We start from the raw sequence: 19730 nt of genomic DNA, 5'->3' as shown, positions 1-19730 counted from the left end.
ACACGAGCTCCGGGGGGTACTGGTTAGTTCATATTGTTCCACCTATAGGGTTGCAGATCCCTTTAGCTCCTTGGGTACTTTCTCTAACTCTTCCATTGGAGGCCCTGTGGGATCATCCAATAGCTGACTGTGAGCATCCACTTATGTGTTTGCTAGGCCCTGGCATAGTCTCACAAGAGAGAGCTATATCAAGGTCCTTTCAAGCAAAATCTTGCTAGTGTATGCAATGGTGTCAGCTTTTGGAGGCTGATTATGGGATGGATCCCTGGATATGGCAGTCTCTAGATGGTCCATTCTTTTGTCTCAGCTCCAAACTTTGTCTCTGTAACTCCCTCCATGGGTGTTTTGTCCCCAATTCTAAGAAGGGGCAAAGTGTCCACACTTTGGTCTTCGTTCTTCTTGAGTTTTATGTGTTTCGCAAATTGTATCTTTTATCTTGGGTATTCTAAGTTTCTGGGCTAATATCCACTTATCAGTGAGTACATATCATGTGAGTTCTTTTGTGATTGGGTTACCTTACTCAGGATGATGTTCTAAACCTGTGTGTGATTCCAGCCCCTCATTCATAGGTAGATTACAAATACTGCTTCAGGCTTCCTTTTCCATCACCTTCTCCCTATTTTCCCGTTTTATTAAATTTCCCTTCTACAAGGGAGCCAACTTTTGTTTCATTTTTCTTTCAGGTGATGTTAGAGTACAAAACAAAGGGCATATTCTTTACATTCTCATGCACACACAGTCAACCTCTAATATTAACGCATCATACATTAAACATTATATAGTCATATATTAACTTTCCTTATTGGGACTCAAACATGCATTATTTTGAGCAACACACCACCTTAACTCACTTTGTTAATAAGTGTCTATTAATGTATCAACTCAACTCACACATTGGTCAAGTCCCTGCTGGCCGTCTCTGATGTGTTTGTCCTAAGTTTCTCATACTTCTAGATTCCTCTATAGCAGTTACAGAATCTTGTAACAGCTCATGTTGCAAACCACAGAGCAGTTTCCAGCCTTTTCCTCGCCTTCTATATCTGCACCTCTCTGCATTCTTTTGTGTCTGTGTTCACACATCATTCCTAGTTCTTCCGCCCTGGTGCTTCTATCACTGACTTTACTAATCTCTCACGTGGGATTGTCTCCGATTCCCGTCTTTGCTTGCAAACAGGGGATTCTCTTCAATCAACTCTCGATGTGGATGGCTTCTACTTGACTTCCTAATCACGCACCTGCTTTTTCCTAAGCTTCATGTAGTTTTGTAGCTTTCTGTTGGCTAGGCAGTAGTGTTCAACATTCAAGGCTCACCACTTCGGTTGCCAGGTTAACTTTCTGGTTTTCTCTCTCTCATACCTAGTCACCTCCCTATAATCGGTCTGGGAGGGTGTTTGGATCTGTTTTTGCATATAGGGTCTCTGCGGGAAAAATGAAGTCACTGCCAGTGAAGGAGATGGCTCTTCAGCCTATTGCAACAGGGAGGATGCGCATCACTGAGGAGTGTGTCAAAGAAAAGGAAAGATGCTTGAGACTTAAGGGAGCCATGAGGTTGGAGAGCAGTCATATTTTGGAATACAGAACTCTGCCTACAGGAATACAGTGCCTCCAGTAACATAGACACTGCTAGAACACTGGTTGGAGGTTTCTTTATCAGAACTATTTTGGGCTTAGGGTTCGGATAAAATTTAACACTGTCTGCATTGACTGTTCTCTTCGATGCCCCTTCCACACCATGTATTGCCGGTTTACTCTCCGGTTCAGTGCCCTTGAAGTCTGATCTCTACACAGCATGATTCTTAGGCTGCTTTATCCTCTGGCTTCCAGTTGAGTCCCACAGACTGAGAAGATCAGCACAGAGCTTATGAAACAGAGGTGTTGCTGTCTCGTCTCACCCTGTTGTAAAAGTAGTTGTGTTCTTCTACTGTCCTTCCGGTAATCTCAGCTCCCAGAGGAAACCAACAACGCCACTTCCTTCTTCCATTCTCTCTGGGTTGCCTCTGATTTAGAAGCTTAACTGTTTTCAGAGTCACTAGTCACTGGGCAGTTCCCCGTTCTCCATTATTTATTTTTAAAGGACACACTCCCATAATTAGTCTCTTTATTGAAATAGGTTCCATTAAACTCCTTTGGTTTATTTACCATCTCCTTACCGCCAGAATAGAGTGGTCTAGAGCCTCAGCCTGGAAAAACTACCTCTCTGCTTGGCTTAGAGCTGTCTACTCACTGCTAGGGCATAGTTCACATGGTGATCTGATCACCGCCCTGCATGCTTGGGTAGCCTTGGAGCATCTGTTAAGGTAGAATTATGCATCTGTAAATTGCTTCCTGATCTTTACTGTGGTATATTGTGAGTTACTTAGGACAGGGCATTTATATTCCTTTCTACTTCCAGAGCCCATCACAGTGCCTGGAGCACAAAATACTTCATAAAGGCTGACTGAGCAAACACATAAAAAGCTAATTAACATACGGGGAGAATTTTTGAAGAGAGAGGGTAGTGGATGAGCATTTTAGGCAGTCTTCAGCCTTTTTTAGTAGCCCTCTTATGAAAAAAATTAAAATTAAGAAAAAATGTTTGTTTTGTGTTTTAGTTTGGTTGTTTTTTGTTTTTTTGTTTTATTTTGTTTTGTTTTGTTTTTTGGGTTTTTGTTTTGTTTTTTGTTTTTTTAAACAGGGTCTCTCTGTATAGCCTTGGCCATCCTGGAACTTGCTCTGTAGGCTAGGCTGACTTCAAATTCACAGTGATCCACCTGCCTCTACCTCCCAAGTGCTGGATCAAAGGTGCACACCACCACCACCTGGCAACAAAAATTTAAACTGATGATTACTTAGTTGTCATTTTCTTTTGGGTGCTGGAATATCTACTTGAGTATAGTTTTGGTTCTGAAAGTTGTTTTGAAGTGGGAAGAACAGAGGAAGCCGACTAAGTACCATCTGATAGATCTGATAGATACTTCTCTCCATGGAGCCGTTCCAAAGAGCAAGCAGGGGAATCTCAGGGGGATCTCACTCCCTTCGCTTGGCATCTCTGGTTTTCCCGGAGTGCAGTCACCAGGCTGATCAAGCCAAGAGGAACTTCACTGATCTGGAAGCGGCTGCTGGTACTTCCCTTGGGAAACCCTTCGGGTCTCTTTATATATGGGCGTGTCTGTGTTTCTTTCCTACTCGCATGTTAAAGTCAGAATTGAGTTCATGTACCAGATTTTATAAAATAAATAATAAATAAATAAATAAATAAATAAATAAATAAATTCAGAATTGCCTCAGATCATGAATACTGTCACCTTTACAATGTGACTTCTGCTATCTTTATACTTTCGTCTGTTGCTTCTTGGTTATGATTGCTGCAGCTTTGCAGACTTGATCCCAAACAGTTATCTATTCAAATGAATCTTTCTCTCCCTTGATCTGTCTCTCTCTCCTCTCCCTGTGTTGCCCATCACCACCAACTCTGTCTCTCGGGCCTGTCTCTAGGATCTAGATCTTCTGCCTCACTCTCCCTAGTGCTGAGATGACAGAGGTCTACCGCTAACTGTGCCCAGCTCAATTCATTATACTTTGTATAGATTCATTTTAAAGCATAAAGACATGAAATTGTTATTAGAGACACTTCTGAGAGTGAGAGTGAAAAAAAGCACTATTTTTGTCCCCGGATAGTATCCCTAATTAAATGGTGTTTGTTCTGTGACAGCCAGGACATGTGTGTGTCCCCAAATGTATCCCCTGCAGCTGGCCTTGGCACCTAAACTTTCTATCATTATAGGTTTTTTTTTTTTTTTTTTAGATTATAATTCCAGGAACACCCCTTTCTGAATTATAGATCAATTACATCTATTTATGTAATTATTTACACCATTAATTAATTTATCATTACCCTTTAACAATTCAGCAGTTAATAACCTGGCCCATAGAAAACTCTAGTGGTTCTCAACCTCTCTAATGCTGCGACCCTTTAATATAGTTCCTCATATTGTGATGACCCCAACCATGAAAGTATTTTTATCAATATTTTATAACTGGAATTTTGCTACTGCTATGAATCATAATGTAAATATTCATGTTTTCTGATGGTCTTTGGGGGTCACAACCCACATGTTGATAGCCATTGCTATAGATCAAACATTGCCAAATTTATTTTCTATAAAGGTTTATCTAGTAAATATTTGGGGCTCTGTTGCAATATAGTTTCATCTGAAACTATTTATCTCTATTGTTTTAGTAGAAAATGAACATGGCTCTGTTTTAATAAAACTTTATTTATAAAAACAGGTGGTGATAAGGATTTGTCCTACACCTGCTCTAAGTGATAGAAGACAAGCAGATGAGGTTACATCCCCAGGATTCTGCTACTTCTCTGTGAATTATTCATCTTGACTGTGCACAAAGGCCCAAGTATAAACTATGGCTTCCCAACAACTTGCTGAGGAAAATTTAGCTATGGTTTTAAGCTTCAGGTTGGCCATAGATGACAGACTGTATAAAGAGATTTTATTAGTAGGTCTGGATCCATGATTATGTGGCTTTGACTTAGATTTATGGCAGTAGTAGAATCTAAACTGCACCAGAAACCTTTAAAATCAGACAGCCTGAATCTAAAACAGCTTCAGGCACATAATGGGCCCAAGGGTGATGTCTCAATGCCTCCCTAACTTGTTTGGCGTACACCCATATGGTTTTGTCTCCAATAGTCTCATTGCTGTACTTACTTATTTTATTACTCTCTTGATGGGACTCAGGCCTGCTGCTTTTTTACTCTTACATTGTTTGCTGTTAGCTGTAAGCTAGTAAGTGTTGGATTCCTCTTCCTTGCCATTTCAGGTTTCTTGTCCTACCCCTGAATAATAATTCTACACAACCTAGTAGCCCACATAAAGCTTTCATATAAATATTTAATTTATGAAAACATTTCTATCCACATTTGTGTATCATTTCAAGATTTCAATACTTCATTGTTTCTAATCGTGTTCAATTCAGTACCAAAAGGACTTAAAACTTTTGAAACCCATGGATGGTACCACATACGTATAGTCTCAATTTAGGAGGCTGAAGCAGACAGATGGAGTTTGAAGATACCCTGGGCTACAGGGTAGAACACTTTCTCAAAACAACAGTGATAACAAACCAGAAAATGTAAAAATGTAAGTGAAGAAACATTGCAAGTGCTCATGACATGTTCTATATGTGCAATGCCATGAGAGGTTTTCCAGGCAAAAAAAAAAGGAAAAAGAGAAAGCAAAACCAAATCAACAAGTTTTAATCTGAAGTGTGTTGTATGGAGGTAAGACTTAGAATAAAGAGCTTTACTTTGAGTTTCTGAACAGCCAAAGTAAAGGGAAAAGTTTTATACATTTTATAATTCCCTTCATCTAGAAGAAGGAATCATATCAGGGCACCAAGAAAAAAAAAGTCTGATCCTGTATTTTAAAATTAAAATTATTTTATTGACAGAGAGAGAGAGAGAGAGAGAGAGAGAGAGAGAGAGAGAGAGAGAGCGCATTGGTCCCTGAGATTACTGAGCCTGAGAAGGTCATTGATCTGCCATCTACAAGCTGAAGGACAGGAAAAACTGGTGGTGTGCATCATTCTGAGTTCAGGAACCGCAGAGGCCAATAGTGCAAGTGATGGTCTGAGGCCAAAGACGGAACCAGCTGTACCAGTATCTCAGGGCAGAACAAAATAGACACCTGAGCTTAGAGCGAACTCACCCTTCTCCTTCCTGTCTGTCCAGACTCTCAGTGGTGGTGATGACCTTTGCTCAATGTACTGATTCAAATACTAGCCTCTGCCAGAAACATCCAGAAGTAATGTATTGTTAGCTATCTGGGCATCCTTAGGCCAACCAAGAAAACAAATTCATCATTCTAAATGGTGTTGAAGTTTAGCAGTTGTGTTTATCTCCCTGCTTTGTGTGGAACTTAATAATCACTAGATAATTAATGTTTAAATAAAGCACAGCCACTATTAATATTTGATTATGACTATTTTTTCCTAAAGACACAGGAACCTAAGAATTATGTAAATAAATTTTTATGTACATAGTTTACATTGTTTTAAAAAAATACAATCTACAATACTATCTTTGTTTTTCACACTGATTGCAACTTTAGGGGCTCCCAAGACCATTCTCTATTTTAAATGACTGGCTAGAAAGACTTAAAGAAAATAGTAGCAATGAAACGTGACAATACAAATAAAATTTTGTCCACCAAGGCCTGAGCTTTAGTGTATAGAATTTCAACTGGGGCTCTATCACAAAAACCTAGTTGGCCATCCATCTATTTAGCTAACTTTCACCTCTGTTCTTTGAGAGATCAGATGACACCATGCGGCCCCAAGACACTCTGCACATAGCCCCTAAATCATAGTTTGGTGTGTCTCAAAGCACCATTCTAAATCATGTTATTATCTAGCCATGCCAATGTCCCCTACATACACTTGTTTATCAGACATTTCAAGGATTTAGAGGTTTCTCTCCCAAGAGCCAGGGGCAAATGTGAAGATTACATTCTCTCTCTCTCTCTCTCCTCTCTCTCTCTCTCTCTCTCTCTCTCTCTCTCTCTCTCTCTCTCTCTCTCTTCCCCCCTTCTCTGTGTACACTCATGCATGTAGAGTACAATGTGAGCTTTTACACCTCAAATGTCACCCACCTTGATTTTAGAGACAGTGTCAGGGTCTCTCAATGATGTAGGACTCAACAGGTAGGCTATGCTGGCCGGCCAGTAAGCTGTAGGGAATTTGCCTGCCTCTGTCTCCACAGAGCTGGAATTACCAATGTTTGTCCCTTTACCCAGTATTTTTATTACACATTCTGGAGAGTCAAAAATAGGTCTTTATGCTTATGTGGCAAGCACTGAACTATCACCCTAGCCCTAAATTCTTTATTTATGAATCTTCTACCTGATTTTTTTTTTTTTTTTTGGAGGGGAGGCAAGTTCTATATGTAGATCTGGCTGTCCTAGAACTTGCTATATAGACTAAGCTGGCCATAAACTCAGAGATCTGCCTGCTTTTGCCTCCAGAGTACTGGGACTAAAAGCATGTGCCACACCACCTTGCGCATTATAGCTGGTTGTTATCGTGGCTTCATGGGCTGTTTACTATGGGGTAACAGCCATTGGAAACTGTGTACCTTCTCTCTTACAAATGAAATAAAACTTGAACCTGTTTTACTTTTATTTTGTTTTAGGTTTTTAGGGTCTGATGTAGCTCAGGCTGGACTTAGACTCCTTGGTTGACCTCAGAATCTCTAGGACTTCTTGAACGTCTCACCCTTCCCCACACCTCCACTCCCAAGTGCTAGAATTCCAAGCATGTGCCATCAGGTTTAGTGTATGCAGAGCTAAAGATCCAACCCAGGGCTTCATGTTAGGCAAGTTCTCTACAAACCAAACAACAGTCTCCAGCCCTTGCCCTTGGTTTTTGTTTGTTTTGTTTTTCTTTATTTATTTCCTTTGGGATGTTTTGTTTTGTTTTGTTTTGGGGGTTGTTGTTTTTCAGCTTGTTTTCATTTTAATATTTTTAAATGCTCATCATTTATATTTTAAGAATCAAATATTCTCAAGTTCTATCAAGAGTATTTATATGTCTTATATTCTTTGTGATCCTATGCCTATGCACTTATAGCTTAAAATTTCTCATTCTATCTTATAAAATGCTTCCAGATAGAAAATACACTTTTAAAATATCTTAATTCTCTTTATTCTTGGGACATTCTCTGGGACTGATTCTTAAAGTGTAAAACTAGTGCATACTTACATGCACATGCACGCACACACACGGGGGGGGGGGGTACTATAATTACAAATAAAAATACTTTTAAAAAGCCCTAACTTCCCATGGAAGGAGTTACAGAGACAAAGTTTGGAGCTGAGACAAAAGGATGGACCATCTAGAGACTGCTGCACCAGGGGATCCATCCCATAATCAACCTCCAAATGCAGACACCATTGCATACACCAGCAAGATTTTGCTGAAAAGACCCTGATATAGCTGTCTCTTGTGAGGCTATGCCGAGGCCTAGCAAACACAGAAGTGGATGCTCACAGTCAGCTATTGGATGGAACACAGGGCCCCAAATGGAGGAGCTAGAGAAAGTACCCAAAGAGCTGAAGGGGTCTGTGACCCTATAGGTGGAACAACAATATGAACTAACCAGTAGCCCTGGAGCTCGTGTCTCTAGCTGCATATGTATCAGAAGATGGCCTAGCTGGCCATCATTGGGAAGAAAGGTACATTGGTCATGCAAACTTTATCTGCCTCAGTACAGGGGAATGCCAGGGTCAAGAAGTGGGAGTGGGTGGGTAGGAGAGCCGGGTGGGGGATTTTATGGGGGACTTTTGGGATAGCATTTGAAATGTAAATGAAGAAAATACCTAATAAAAATTGGGGAGAAAAAGCCCTAACTTTGCAAAAATATAAAGTAAATATGTTGAAAAATATATTGAATTCATTGATGAGAGTAACAGAAAGTTGGTGAGAATGATTCTAAAACAGAGACTATGCTGGCTAGTTGTTATGTCAGCCTGACACAAGCTAGATTCGTCTGGGAAGAGGGAACCTCAGTTGAAAAAAAATGCCTCTATCAGACTGGCCCTGGGTAGATGGTTTCAGGGTATATAAGAAAGCAGACTGAGCAAGCCTGTAAGCAACATTTCCCCATGATCTCTGCTTCAGTTCCTGCCTCCAGGTTCCTGCCTTGAGTTCCTGCCCTGACTTTCCTCAGTGATAGAGTGTAACTTATGTGTTGTAAGCTGAAATAAATCTTTTCCTCTCCAGGTGACTTTCAGTCATGATATTTTATAACAGGAATTGAAACCCTAAGACAGAAGTTGAAACAATGCTACCCCAAATGACTACATTATACAGATATTTTAAAATGATTATTGTCATCTGGGCCAATGCAGTCGGAAGCAGTGGGCTTTGGTTTTCTGCTGCACAGCAGTTATATGCTTTTCTTCATGCATAAAATCCATTTACATTGCTGTCAGTATTTCAAAAGTTAACACCTTCCCTGACAGAAATTTAAATGTTCTATAAATAGTAAAATTAAGTCATAAATTATTATTGCTGATATTAGAGAATTCAAACTTATTTACTGGGTTAAAAAATGAAATGATATATACTTCTTGATTTCTAAAACCAGAAACAACTGATGATATTATATCAATTTATTATTTGATTAATATTATATGGTGCCAAGCCAAGTGACTTTAAGTTCCTTTTAATCTGTTTATTCATATTTGAACACAACATATAGTTAACATAATTGTGAAATGAATTTTAAATTATTTATTTATTTATTTATTTATTCATTTATTTATTTATTTAGAGACATGGTCTTACTGTGTAGCACTAGCTGACATGGAAGTTGCTATGTAGGGCAGACCAGCTTTAGAACTCATTGAGATCTGCCTGCCTCTGTCTTAGGAGTATTGGGATGAAAGGTGTGTACTACCATGCTCAACATGGAATTAAAGTTTCTAATGGCAGAATATATCTGTCTATTTTGCTTTTGAGCACATCATGCATACATAATTAAGAGTTGCAACCCTACTTGCTCTTGCTGATGAAGGCAGTCTGGAGTAGTGGGTAAATGGACCATTGGAATCAAACCAACATGGTTTGAATCTCAGGTCTACATCTTCCTGTGTAACCACTTACCCTCTCTAAGCCCTGCTTTCCCTTCAATAGTCTGGGGATCATCTACTTGGCTTAACATCTTGTAAATATTTACCCATATGCAAGAATTGGCTCTAACTTGCACATGCCTCGTTTGCAATTAAATGGTAGGCTGATCCCTATAGCATTTTCTTTTTTTAGAAGAAAGAACTTGATGCACTTTAGGCCAAATAATGAAAAGAAATTACAAATAGTGAAAGACCGAGCTTGCCGGCCCAGGTACAAAATAGCTCTAGTCAAGTGGTGTTGGTGATGTTTGCTATAGAAGAAGTCAAGCATAAAATGTGCACTAGACCTTTCTCCTCTTCTCTTGGGACCTCCCCACTGAAATGGCTCTTTAATCCCCAATTATTGTAATGATCATCGCAGGGATGAAAACGGTTATTGCTTCATTTGGAACTGTGGGGAGCTTTAATTGACTTGGATTTGCTGTCTCTCTGTATGACACAGGTGGTGAAGTTTACCAAATCCTTTGAACTGATGTCCCCAAAGTGCAGCGCTGATGCTGAGAACAGGTAAGGCTCACGGGGTTCACACTCGTCTTTTGATGTTCCTTGGTCCTTGATGTTAGCTGTGTTGCTTAATTCTTTGAGGATAGGAGTTGTGTTGCTCTGTATCATCAAGTGCGGCCATTTCTCACTTTTCTGAAATTCAGAACTTAAATAAAAGCTACTATTGGTGAACAATGAGTGTGTACAGGATACATATCCCTTGCCATGTGGTCTTAAGACAAACTTGTAGGATGAGGTTTGGTGGCACTAGCCTGTTAGACTAGCTGCTTGGGAAACTCAATCAAGAAAACCCCAAGGTCAAGACACGCCATTGCTATGGAATAAGACCAAGGGCATCTTGGGAAACTTAGTGTGATCCTGTCTCAAATACTGAGATGGTTTAACTCAGTAACTGAGTGCTTGCCTGGAATGAGAGTCTCTGGCTCACTGCCAGTACCACAGAAAAAGAAGAGTGAAATTTAATACTTGTGATACATTATAATCTTGCCTGCAGACTTTAATGTCACCCTTCCCTGAACTTTGTAATGGTTTGAGAATTTCAGAATTGCTTTGCAAGGAGTATGGGATAGCCATGGGGGAAGCCCATTTTCTTCAACCTCCAGCTTTTGGTTTTGTTTTACATCAAGCATTTGATACCAAACATCTAATATTGAAGCTGTAAATAAAGCTAATTTTTCATAGTCTCTAATTGTTCAGAAAACACAACTTTCTGCTTCATTTTGACCTCCTTGCTTACTTACATTAGGCCAATAATATCTTCTCCTGACGAGAAAGGTGAGTCCAGTAGTTTGTCTCTGTTGGTATCTTTGAGTCTGTCACAATAGCAGTGAGGGTCAGAGGCATCCCAAGAGTACCCATGAGGTTTGCACTCCTAGGAATAATGGCTGGGACACTACAAAAGTTGATTCTCTTGACTTTGGTTCATCTACAGAGGGAAGGGTGAGAAGTAGTGAAATTAAGCAAAATGCAAAGATTTAGAAAACTATGGGTCAGGTGCTGAGGGCAATATGAGGATGCCACCCCTGATACTGATACCAGTCTCAGTAGTGCAATCAACTGCCTTTCGTTGTGTGCCAAGTGTGCTGACCATGTGCTGACTGAGAATAAGTGCTCACCTCCCCAAATCGTTGGAAGAAAGACATGGTTAACACTGTAAGGCAGAAGAGAAAAAGCAAAGGTTGGCAATGGCTTAGCTAACCTTAACTGTCAAATTGACACAGCCTAGAATCACTTGAAAAGGAAATCTCAAGGAGGTTGTTGTCTTTATCAGGTTAGTTGTGGGCATGTCTGTGAAGGACTGTTTTAGTTTAGTCTATATTGATGTACATGAGCCCAGATCACTGCACATGACTCCTGGCCTATGTAAAAATGCTAGTTAAGTGTAAGCAAGCGAACAAACAAGAGAGAGAGCAGATAGCAGCATCCCTCCATTGTTTCCTCTCTAAGCTACTGCATGAGGTCCTGTCCTGGCTTCCCTCATAGCAAACTGTGACCCAGAAGTAAAACCCAACAGAATCCTTTATCCCCAAGTTGTTTTTTGGTCAAGAGTGTTTTATCAAAGCCATGGAAAGAAAACCAGATTAAGCAAGTTTAAGTCACTCAGTGAAGGCCCTGTGACCAACAAGCCTTACATCCATGGACAACTCTTCTGAACTGTCAACTTTGATTCTTTTGTGACGTTTAACTTAAAATTCAACAATTGATCCCATATAATGAGTATCTCTTAGGTTAATGTTTCTCAAATCTGGTTGATCAATTAAAATCAAGTTGGGGAATTTGGCAAAAACTTAATTCTCAGGTGTATGCTGAGCTATCCCTATTAAATGTATTGGAAATGAAATACAAAGATATATATATTTAAAGGGCTGTCTAGGTAAACTTCCATTTCAGTAATTCAAGAGAAATTTGATTTTTAAAAATATGTATTACTGCCCTTAATTTTGGAAAACAAATACTGTATTAGTTACTTTTCAAAATACCAGACAAAAGTGGCAGTCATGAGGCAGCTGGTCGTATTCCCTCCAGTCAGGAAGCAGAGTGCAGAATGGGCTGAGTCCCCTCACATCCTCCTTATTCAGTCCAAGACCACAGACCATGATGCCACCTGCTTTTATGGTGAATCTGTCCACTTCAAGTCATCAAGTCTAGAAGCACACGCACACAGATCTGTGCACAGTTGGCTCCTGGGAGATGCTAGGACCTCTGAGGTTAAAAATTAGATCAGTGTTTACCATCACAGAAACCAGGAAGTCAAAATGAACACTTTGTTTGTTTGTTTGTTTGTTTGTTTTACTCAATTGTATGAATTTAAGAGAGACTTTGGCTATGTGGTACACAATTCCATGTATAGGGCATTGTTTCAAAAAGTAAAATTACAGTAGCAGAGAACAAAGCAGTAGGGGACAGAAGTTGACCGAGAGCTGGGCTAGAAATGAACACAGGGATCCAGCTTATGGTAGATTATCTGTACCTTGTTAGTGATGGTGCCTGAATTAACAGATATAAAGACGTTTGAAGGGATTCTCAAAATTTACACTAAAACCACTTGTGATCTCTATGATTTATTCTTTAAACAAAAGTTATAATGAGAAGTTCATGAGAAGGCAATTGTGTTGGCATCTGTATTTCTTCATGTCAGCCAATCTCTATCCAACCAACATATTTAGGCATAGAGCCACTGGGGTATACTCAGAAATTTTCCTAAATGGAATGTTGTAAAATGACAAGAAGTACATTAGAGAAAATATCTATGGATGCTAACTTCATCAGTCGTGCAGTATTCGGAATCTCCCGTCTATGCGGGCCTTATTCCATCTATGTGGGCTCTGTGGCGTTCCTGAGGCGTATCTTTAACACCCCAGTGCTTCAGGGCTGCTGAGCTTTCTGCTGTTGAGCCTCTTCACTTGGTTACTTCAGAGTTAAAAGAGTCTGGCCTTATGATTGTTTTAAAGAACTTCCATGTCAAAATGAAATGACCCAAGACCCAGACTGCCCTTGAAAAACTTTCTGATAATAAAAAAGAAAGGTCGGCTTTTCTTTAAAAAGACAGTTTAAAAGTGCCTTTAAACTCTGACATCATGAGACAGTCCCATTCATTTTTCTATTTATGGCTTCTAAATTAATGGAGGACATTCATCTATCTCAGAAGACCTTCCATTCTTTGCCTAGTGATTTTCTTCTTCCAGATGTGGATTCCTTCACATCTTATTGGAAGTGAAAGGAATAAAGACAAGCAGCTCCATGCGTAGTTGGTCAGAGGCACCGAGTGGGTGTTGGACAAGCAAAAAGGCTCCAGATCACAGCCTTTCTCCAAGACTTCAGATCACAGCCTTTCTCTCACATTTTCAGCCCTTGTGTTCACCTTCCATCATGTAACACCTTACCTGTAGATGTTGACCATTAAAGCCCCCAGTCCTCTGGACATCACTCAGGAATAAAACAGGACAGCCTATAAAGAATGATTCTTATAGCTTCAGTAAGGATATTTCAGGACACTACTGCACTCTAATCAGCTCCAGTTTGAAGCTTGCTGATTCTTAGAGACCTTTTTTTTTACTAAACAAATAAGTTTTACCGCTGACTCATTGACCAAGCCAGCTCAGTCAGTCAATGGATTCTCCAGGGAGGGATGGAGGGTTGAAAAGAAAAAGACAATTAGACAACACAATAACTCATAACATGACCCCAGTCAGTTCTGAAGCTGAAGATGAGTTTAATTTTTTCCAGTCTGTTTTTATATCATTCTAGGTATATACAAAGAAAATGTTCAGTCCTTAAGACCTAAACAAAGTAGTCAAGGAACAAGCAGGACAGTAACCAAAGTAGTCAAACAAGGCAATAAACAAAGTCCCATGGTCACTGTGTTTAGGGGTTTATCAGGATGATCCAGATATGAGGAATACAGTACATTCCTCAGTTGTATTTGCCTTAAGCCTACTTTGTTGTCTTAGCTCAATGTCAAATTCCTGCCAGATTCCTAGAAGGTAGCCTCAAAAGCTCTCCACAATTCATTACTTCACTTAACCTCTTAAGCAGCCAGTTTCTCAATGGTCATGCCTGTGGTCTATATGTCTAATATGTCTATATTCAACCAGTCTCTCTCTCTCTCTCTCTCTCTCTCTCTCTCTCTCTCTCTCTCTCTCTCTCTCTCTCTCTCTCTCTCTCTCTCCCTCTCCCTCTCCCTCTCCCTCTCTCTCCCTCCCTCCCTCACTCTCCCTCAGGCAGGACATCCTTGACAATACCTCCTTCTTCTACTGATAGGAAGCCATTTTGTGTTGTGGTAGCTGCCTGTGCTTTCTGCCTTCTTTCCTAACTGTATTCATTGAAGACAATTCTTTAGTCAACAGCCATATCTTGACTACCTGCTGCCCAAGGCTGGGAACTGTCAGGTGACAGAGCTATGGAGATTAAAAAAAAAAAGCGAGGACTTTATCCTCAAGGACTCAGTGGTCACCCAACAGTGAAAGTAGACTAGGAACACAGTAGAATATAATAAAACAATCTAATATAAAACATGTAACCAGAGCCAATCCAGCCTCCAGATTACAGCTACAAAGAGTCACATTAACAATGATAACTCCTACTTCTACTCAGCCAATTCTCTCTAGTAAGACAGGTGCCTAGATCTTGTCAAAGCAACCTTTAGAGATTTCAGGAAGTCTCTAGGATGCCTCACTATCACGTTTATTACTGAATCATCGTTTTTCCCAAACACTCACCCAGAGCTCCTGTGCTCTGGACATGGCTCAACAAACATCTTCCAGGAAGGGCCTCCTGTCTGCTCTCTCCTAGAACTCCCATGTATACAACCGGAGTCTCGACCAGTTCTGCACACTTCTGCACTCTCTTATATGTACTTGTCATTTTTCCCAAACCTGAACAAAACTGGTAATTTGTGTGGAAATCAGGGAATGTGTACTTCCCATAACATGTAACATAGTGCATTGCCTGGCCCCTAAGTGACCCTGTGTATATCCTGACTTTTGTCACCATTAGCAGAACATAAGAATATAAACAGGGACATGTTTGCATATGAAAGGACAGTTGTTTGCATGAGTTGATGATTGTGAAAAAAAAAGGACTATAAAGATGAGGCTTGAGCTTGACTGAGAAGGGAGATCAACAGAGAGGTCAAAGGGTAACTCAGTGGCTGACTCTCAGTCTAAGGTCTTTTTTTATACAGGGTCTATACAGGGTGTTATGCTAATATAAGGGATGGTATCTATAGAGGAAAATAATAATAATTTCCCTCTATCCTGATTTATTTGCCAAGACAGGACGCTATTAATAAAAAGTAGATAAAGGCAGTAGTTATGCTTTTTTTATGTATGCATGGGAGCTACCAAGGGAAAGATATGTAACTCTTAAAGAAGAGGTGCAGAGCTATGGTTTAATTACCAGAACCATCATGGCACCTTAGAGGCATCTGTAAGGGACCTGACACCGTCTTCTGGACACTTTGGGGACTAGGCATGCACACAATATACATACATACATACATACATACATACATACATACATACATACATACATACAGGCAATATCGTCAAATACAGAAAATAAAAATAAAAGTAAATCTTTAAAAAAAGAAAGTATTGTTGAGAAGTGACTAAAGAGAAGAGGTGTTGACTACAAGATGGTAAATTATAGGAAGGGAAATACTCCATATGGCATCCTAAGCTTTGTCATGTGGGTTTCTCTGGTGCATCTCCAGGCCAGTAAGGGTTTAATGTTGTCTGTGGTGGTCAAATTTTATCCTTCCTCATAAGACAAGAGTAAGGGCACCCTCATTATCGTATGACCTACTTTATGGCAGAGAGCTTTTCTTGGATCTGCTTCTCAGTTTCTCTCAGCACAAAATAATCCTATGGTACAGGGCACATTTTTGTGTGACATGTTATTGTCTCCTATGGCAACCAGCTCATTTGAGGACAAATGGGAGGTGGACCTCAAGGAAAGCTTTTGTATGTGGTAAGACTTCAGTCAGGCCTTACAGGTCCTAACTAACCTCCAGGGAGGGGAACTGTCATGAGCAGAGACTTTGAGAGGAGAGACTGAGCGAATGAGCATCAGGGCTGTGAGCTCTTGTCACAAGGATCATCATTATTGCTGGTGATGGTCCCTAATTCCTTGTCGTATCCAGCTACTGAGAATTCCATCTGACTGAGGTGAGAATCCTATCGGGGTTCTTCTGCTATGCCCAGAGCCACTTAATTGGCTTAGAAACTGGAGAATAACAAGAGATAGTGATGTGATGAGGTTTGTGTCTTGACAAGTCATGTGGGCTAGGATGTGGGAGGACCACAGGATGGAAGACATAGGCCACCAGAGATTAAATCCTGCATATAGCAAAGATTCTTCTATGGAGAACCTCCATGGAGCCCCCTGTCCTTAACTTTGCCACATCAACAGCCATCATCTTTTGGCTGTTCTCTCTATGCCATAGTCTCTAGACTCTTCACATCCCTTACCTATTTCCTAGGTATATTCCAGCTTGCCAGGGTTGCAAGGGTTCTTTAAAGAAGTGCTCCATGATGGGGCAGGTTGTCTTGGTGTTTGCGGAAATCAGGCTGCATCAGAGAGAGGCAAGTTCTGCTCTTGCTCACAATGCGACACTGGCTCTGTGAGGGTGGTCACAATCATCTTGTGTGGTTGATGCTGACATGCACACAGAAAACAAGATTTCACCCAAACCATTCAACTTCCTTCCTCCCTGGGTCTCCCTCTGGGACCTTCCATCAGAAAGCTACCTTTGTGAAACAGCTGAATAAACCTTCCGAGTGCATTTGTTCTGTTTTTAACAGGATTCTGATTCTGGCCTTACTGCACAAGCCTTTAATTTGATAGCATATTCGTAAGATGAAAAACACTATTTAAAGAAATATAACTACTTATAGTCTTTACTTAATTTAAAATACCATTGGTCATTTTTTGCATATCTTTCTAAGATAAATATGAATACTTTAAGAATTGAACACACTTAGCTCTTATATTTAAAGTATCAAAAATCGCATCCTGTATCTACAATTTCTATATGGCTACAACTAAATGAAGGATCTTTTCATATAATAATTTAATGGAATTTAGGGGGAATATAATCACTTAAAACCCAAGTTCTATAGCTATTTTATCTTCTCTGATTAAGGGAACTATAGGGAAAAAAATCTATATTTTTTTAACAGAAAGGAGGAATTTTTATATTTCTATTTGTTAAAACCAGAAAGATCAGAGAAAATAATAAAACCAGAAATCTTGGAGCATCTAGTAGGTCCTGACTCTTTGTTATGGCTTTGGTTCTAGCTTACTTATTGAGTGCTTATTGAGCACATACAAAGTCATGGGCTCAATCCCTCAAACCGTTAAAATGGAAAACAAAAGACCTTTTGGTTGGTGAGCCTTTGAAAAGACAGGCAAAACAGTAGATAGTTTCAGAAGTTAGAAAGCTAAAGCTTTCTCTTACTACTGATGAGTGAATTTAGTAGTCAGAAAAATAGCCTGCCTCAGGTCATTTGTTGCCAAATCCCAGAGCCAGTCAATGCTACCTTCCATGGTAATGCATCTTTTATACATGGAATCAAGAATCTTGAATTACATTCTCCCCTAAGGATTTATATACAGTTCGTGTTGATGAAGAGGGAGAATCATTTTCTTCAGCGGTACAGCCACTGACAAGGTGCCCATGTTCTTACAAACAAACATTTACCCATGCTGTAAGCAACCCTAATGAAACTCATTAGGACAGACAGACAGACAAACAGATGCATGCATGCACGTGCACAGAGAGGAAGAGAAGGAGGAAAAGGAAGCAGAAATAAAAGGAGAAAAGAAAAGAAAGTTCAGGGGGCCTAGTTGGGAGGAAGAAGAGAATGAGCAAGAGGCATAATAGAAGGTAATGGGTAAATATGATTGATGTACACTGTTCATATGTATGAAGATGACATACATACCAGTGCTGTGTTTAATTAACATGGTGATAAAATATTATTTAACATAGGCAGATTATCCTCAGTCATTGGAATAGGTGCTAGGTAATCACAGGGGTCTTTGTAAATGAAGGCTCTCTGGTGAGAGAGGCATACATTAGAGTCAAGTAGTTTGGGAGGCAGCCTGTCATTGCCGGCTTTAAAGACAAAGGAGGGAACCATGACCAGGCAATGTGGAAAACTCTAGAAACTGGGAAAGGTGAGAGAATGGAACCTCTCCTAGACAATCACAGGGGATTAACCTGCTGCTGTTTGAAGCCACCGAATTTATCGTAATTTGGAAGAGCAACATTAGGACACTGGTATAGGGATTTAATTTGAAAATTAGTTCCAGAAAAGATTTAGCAGCAAATGAAGAGGCAAGCAAAGCCATCAAGGATCCAGGGGCTGAGGAACTGGAGCTGAAACTCACAGGAAACCGAGAACCTCCCACGTTAAGGATTTGTGAGAATTTGAGCACGGTTGCATTGCACTCCCTTTCAGTCTGTGCCTCTTTGATCTGTGAATGGCACAGGCATGCTGCAGTCAGCTGCTAGCAGAGTTCTCCCCTCTGCAGTTACCTGGGAGGCTCTGACCTCACCAAACCATAACTTCAGGTCACAATAAGTCACTTCTGAAAAAACAGGGATAGGAAAAAAAATGAAATCGTTTAAGATTCAAGAAATACACACATTTGCACACGCATACACAATTCACACACACACACACAATGTCATGTTGCCAAACCTGGTCTTGAATTCCTAATCTTCCAATTCCTACCTTAATTCTGGTATTACAGAGGTGCATCACCATGCCTGACTTCCAAAAACATTTAAGATGAAAAAGGAGTTATTTTAAGTGTTAGTTCAGGGAAATAGTGTTGCTTAAAGGCGATTTCCCAATTGCAAATTCATGTCTACCTCAACCCTCAAAAGGAAACTTCATTTGGACATGAAGATAGAATTAGTTAGGCATCTTGAAATTAAATGAGGCTAAATTTAGACTCATTGGCCAGTCCATCTAGTGACTCATGTCCTTCTGAGAGAAGTAGAGGCAAAGGGCCAAGTGCCATGTGAAGGCAAGAAGAAATTAGAATATGGTATCTTCAAGCCAGGAACACCTCCCACCCCCACAGCATGAGAGGAGACATTACTACTCTTTTAAAGGTAGCAGTGATTTGTTCCAGCTATCCTAGGAGGTTAATACACTAGTTATTGAATGCAGACAATAAAATTGATAATGCCTATTCGATATTTTTCTAGCAAAGGAGTCCCAGGAACCTATGATTCTGTGAACCCCGTATTAGCATGATAATGCTTTTTTATTTAATTGCAGAAGGAGAATTAACTGTCCTTGAACGTCTAATGGCTGTCAGACTTATCTGGTCTTAGTGCCAAAATGCCCATGGAATTACTCTTCTCATTTTATAAATGAAGAAATTGAGATTTGGAGAGGTAAAGTGTGTTGCACACACACAGTTTTAAGCTAGAAAAATCTTAAGCCAAATTCTGAGAGTAATATTTCACTCAAGGACCTCCCTCCCTGTGAGCTTAGGCCTGGAAGGCATTCCCATCAACAC

The 19730-nt window shown here is 40.0% G+C and overlaps 1 protein-coding gene across 3 annotated transcripts in view; it reads left to right on the top strand.

Annotated features, from left to right (window-relative positions):
* The window catches only part of Pde11a (phosphodiesterase 11A), a 353338-nt gene that overhangs the window by 134064 nt on the left and 199544 nt on the right, over nucleotides 1-19730 (top strand). For all 3 annotated transcript variants that reach the window (NM_001081033.3, XM_006499454.2, XM_006499453.2), the window contains exon 5: nucleotides 10129-10193. In NM_001081033.3, coding sequence (NP_001074502.1) covers nucleotides 10129-10193 — 65 coding nt within the window. The remainder of the gene's footprint in view (nucleotides 1-10128; nucleotides 10194-19730) is intronic.

Source organism: Mus musculus, chromosome 2 (assembly GCF_000001635.26).
Source record: "Mus musculus strain C57BL/6J chromosome 2, GRCm38.p6 C57BL/6J".
In the NCBI taxonomy this organism is placed as follows: Eukaryota; Metazoa; Chordata; class Mammalia; order Rodentia; family Muridae; genus Mus; species Mus musculus.
This window is presented reverse-complemented; position numbering and strand designations above follow the sequence as displayed.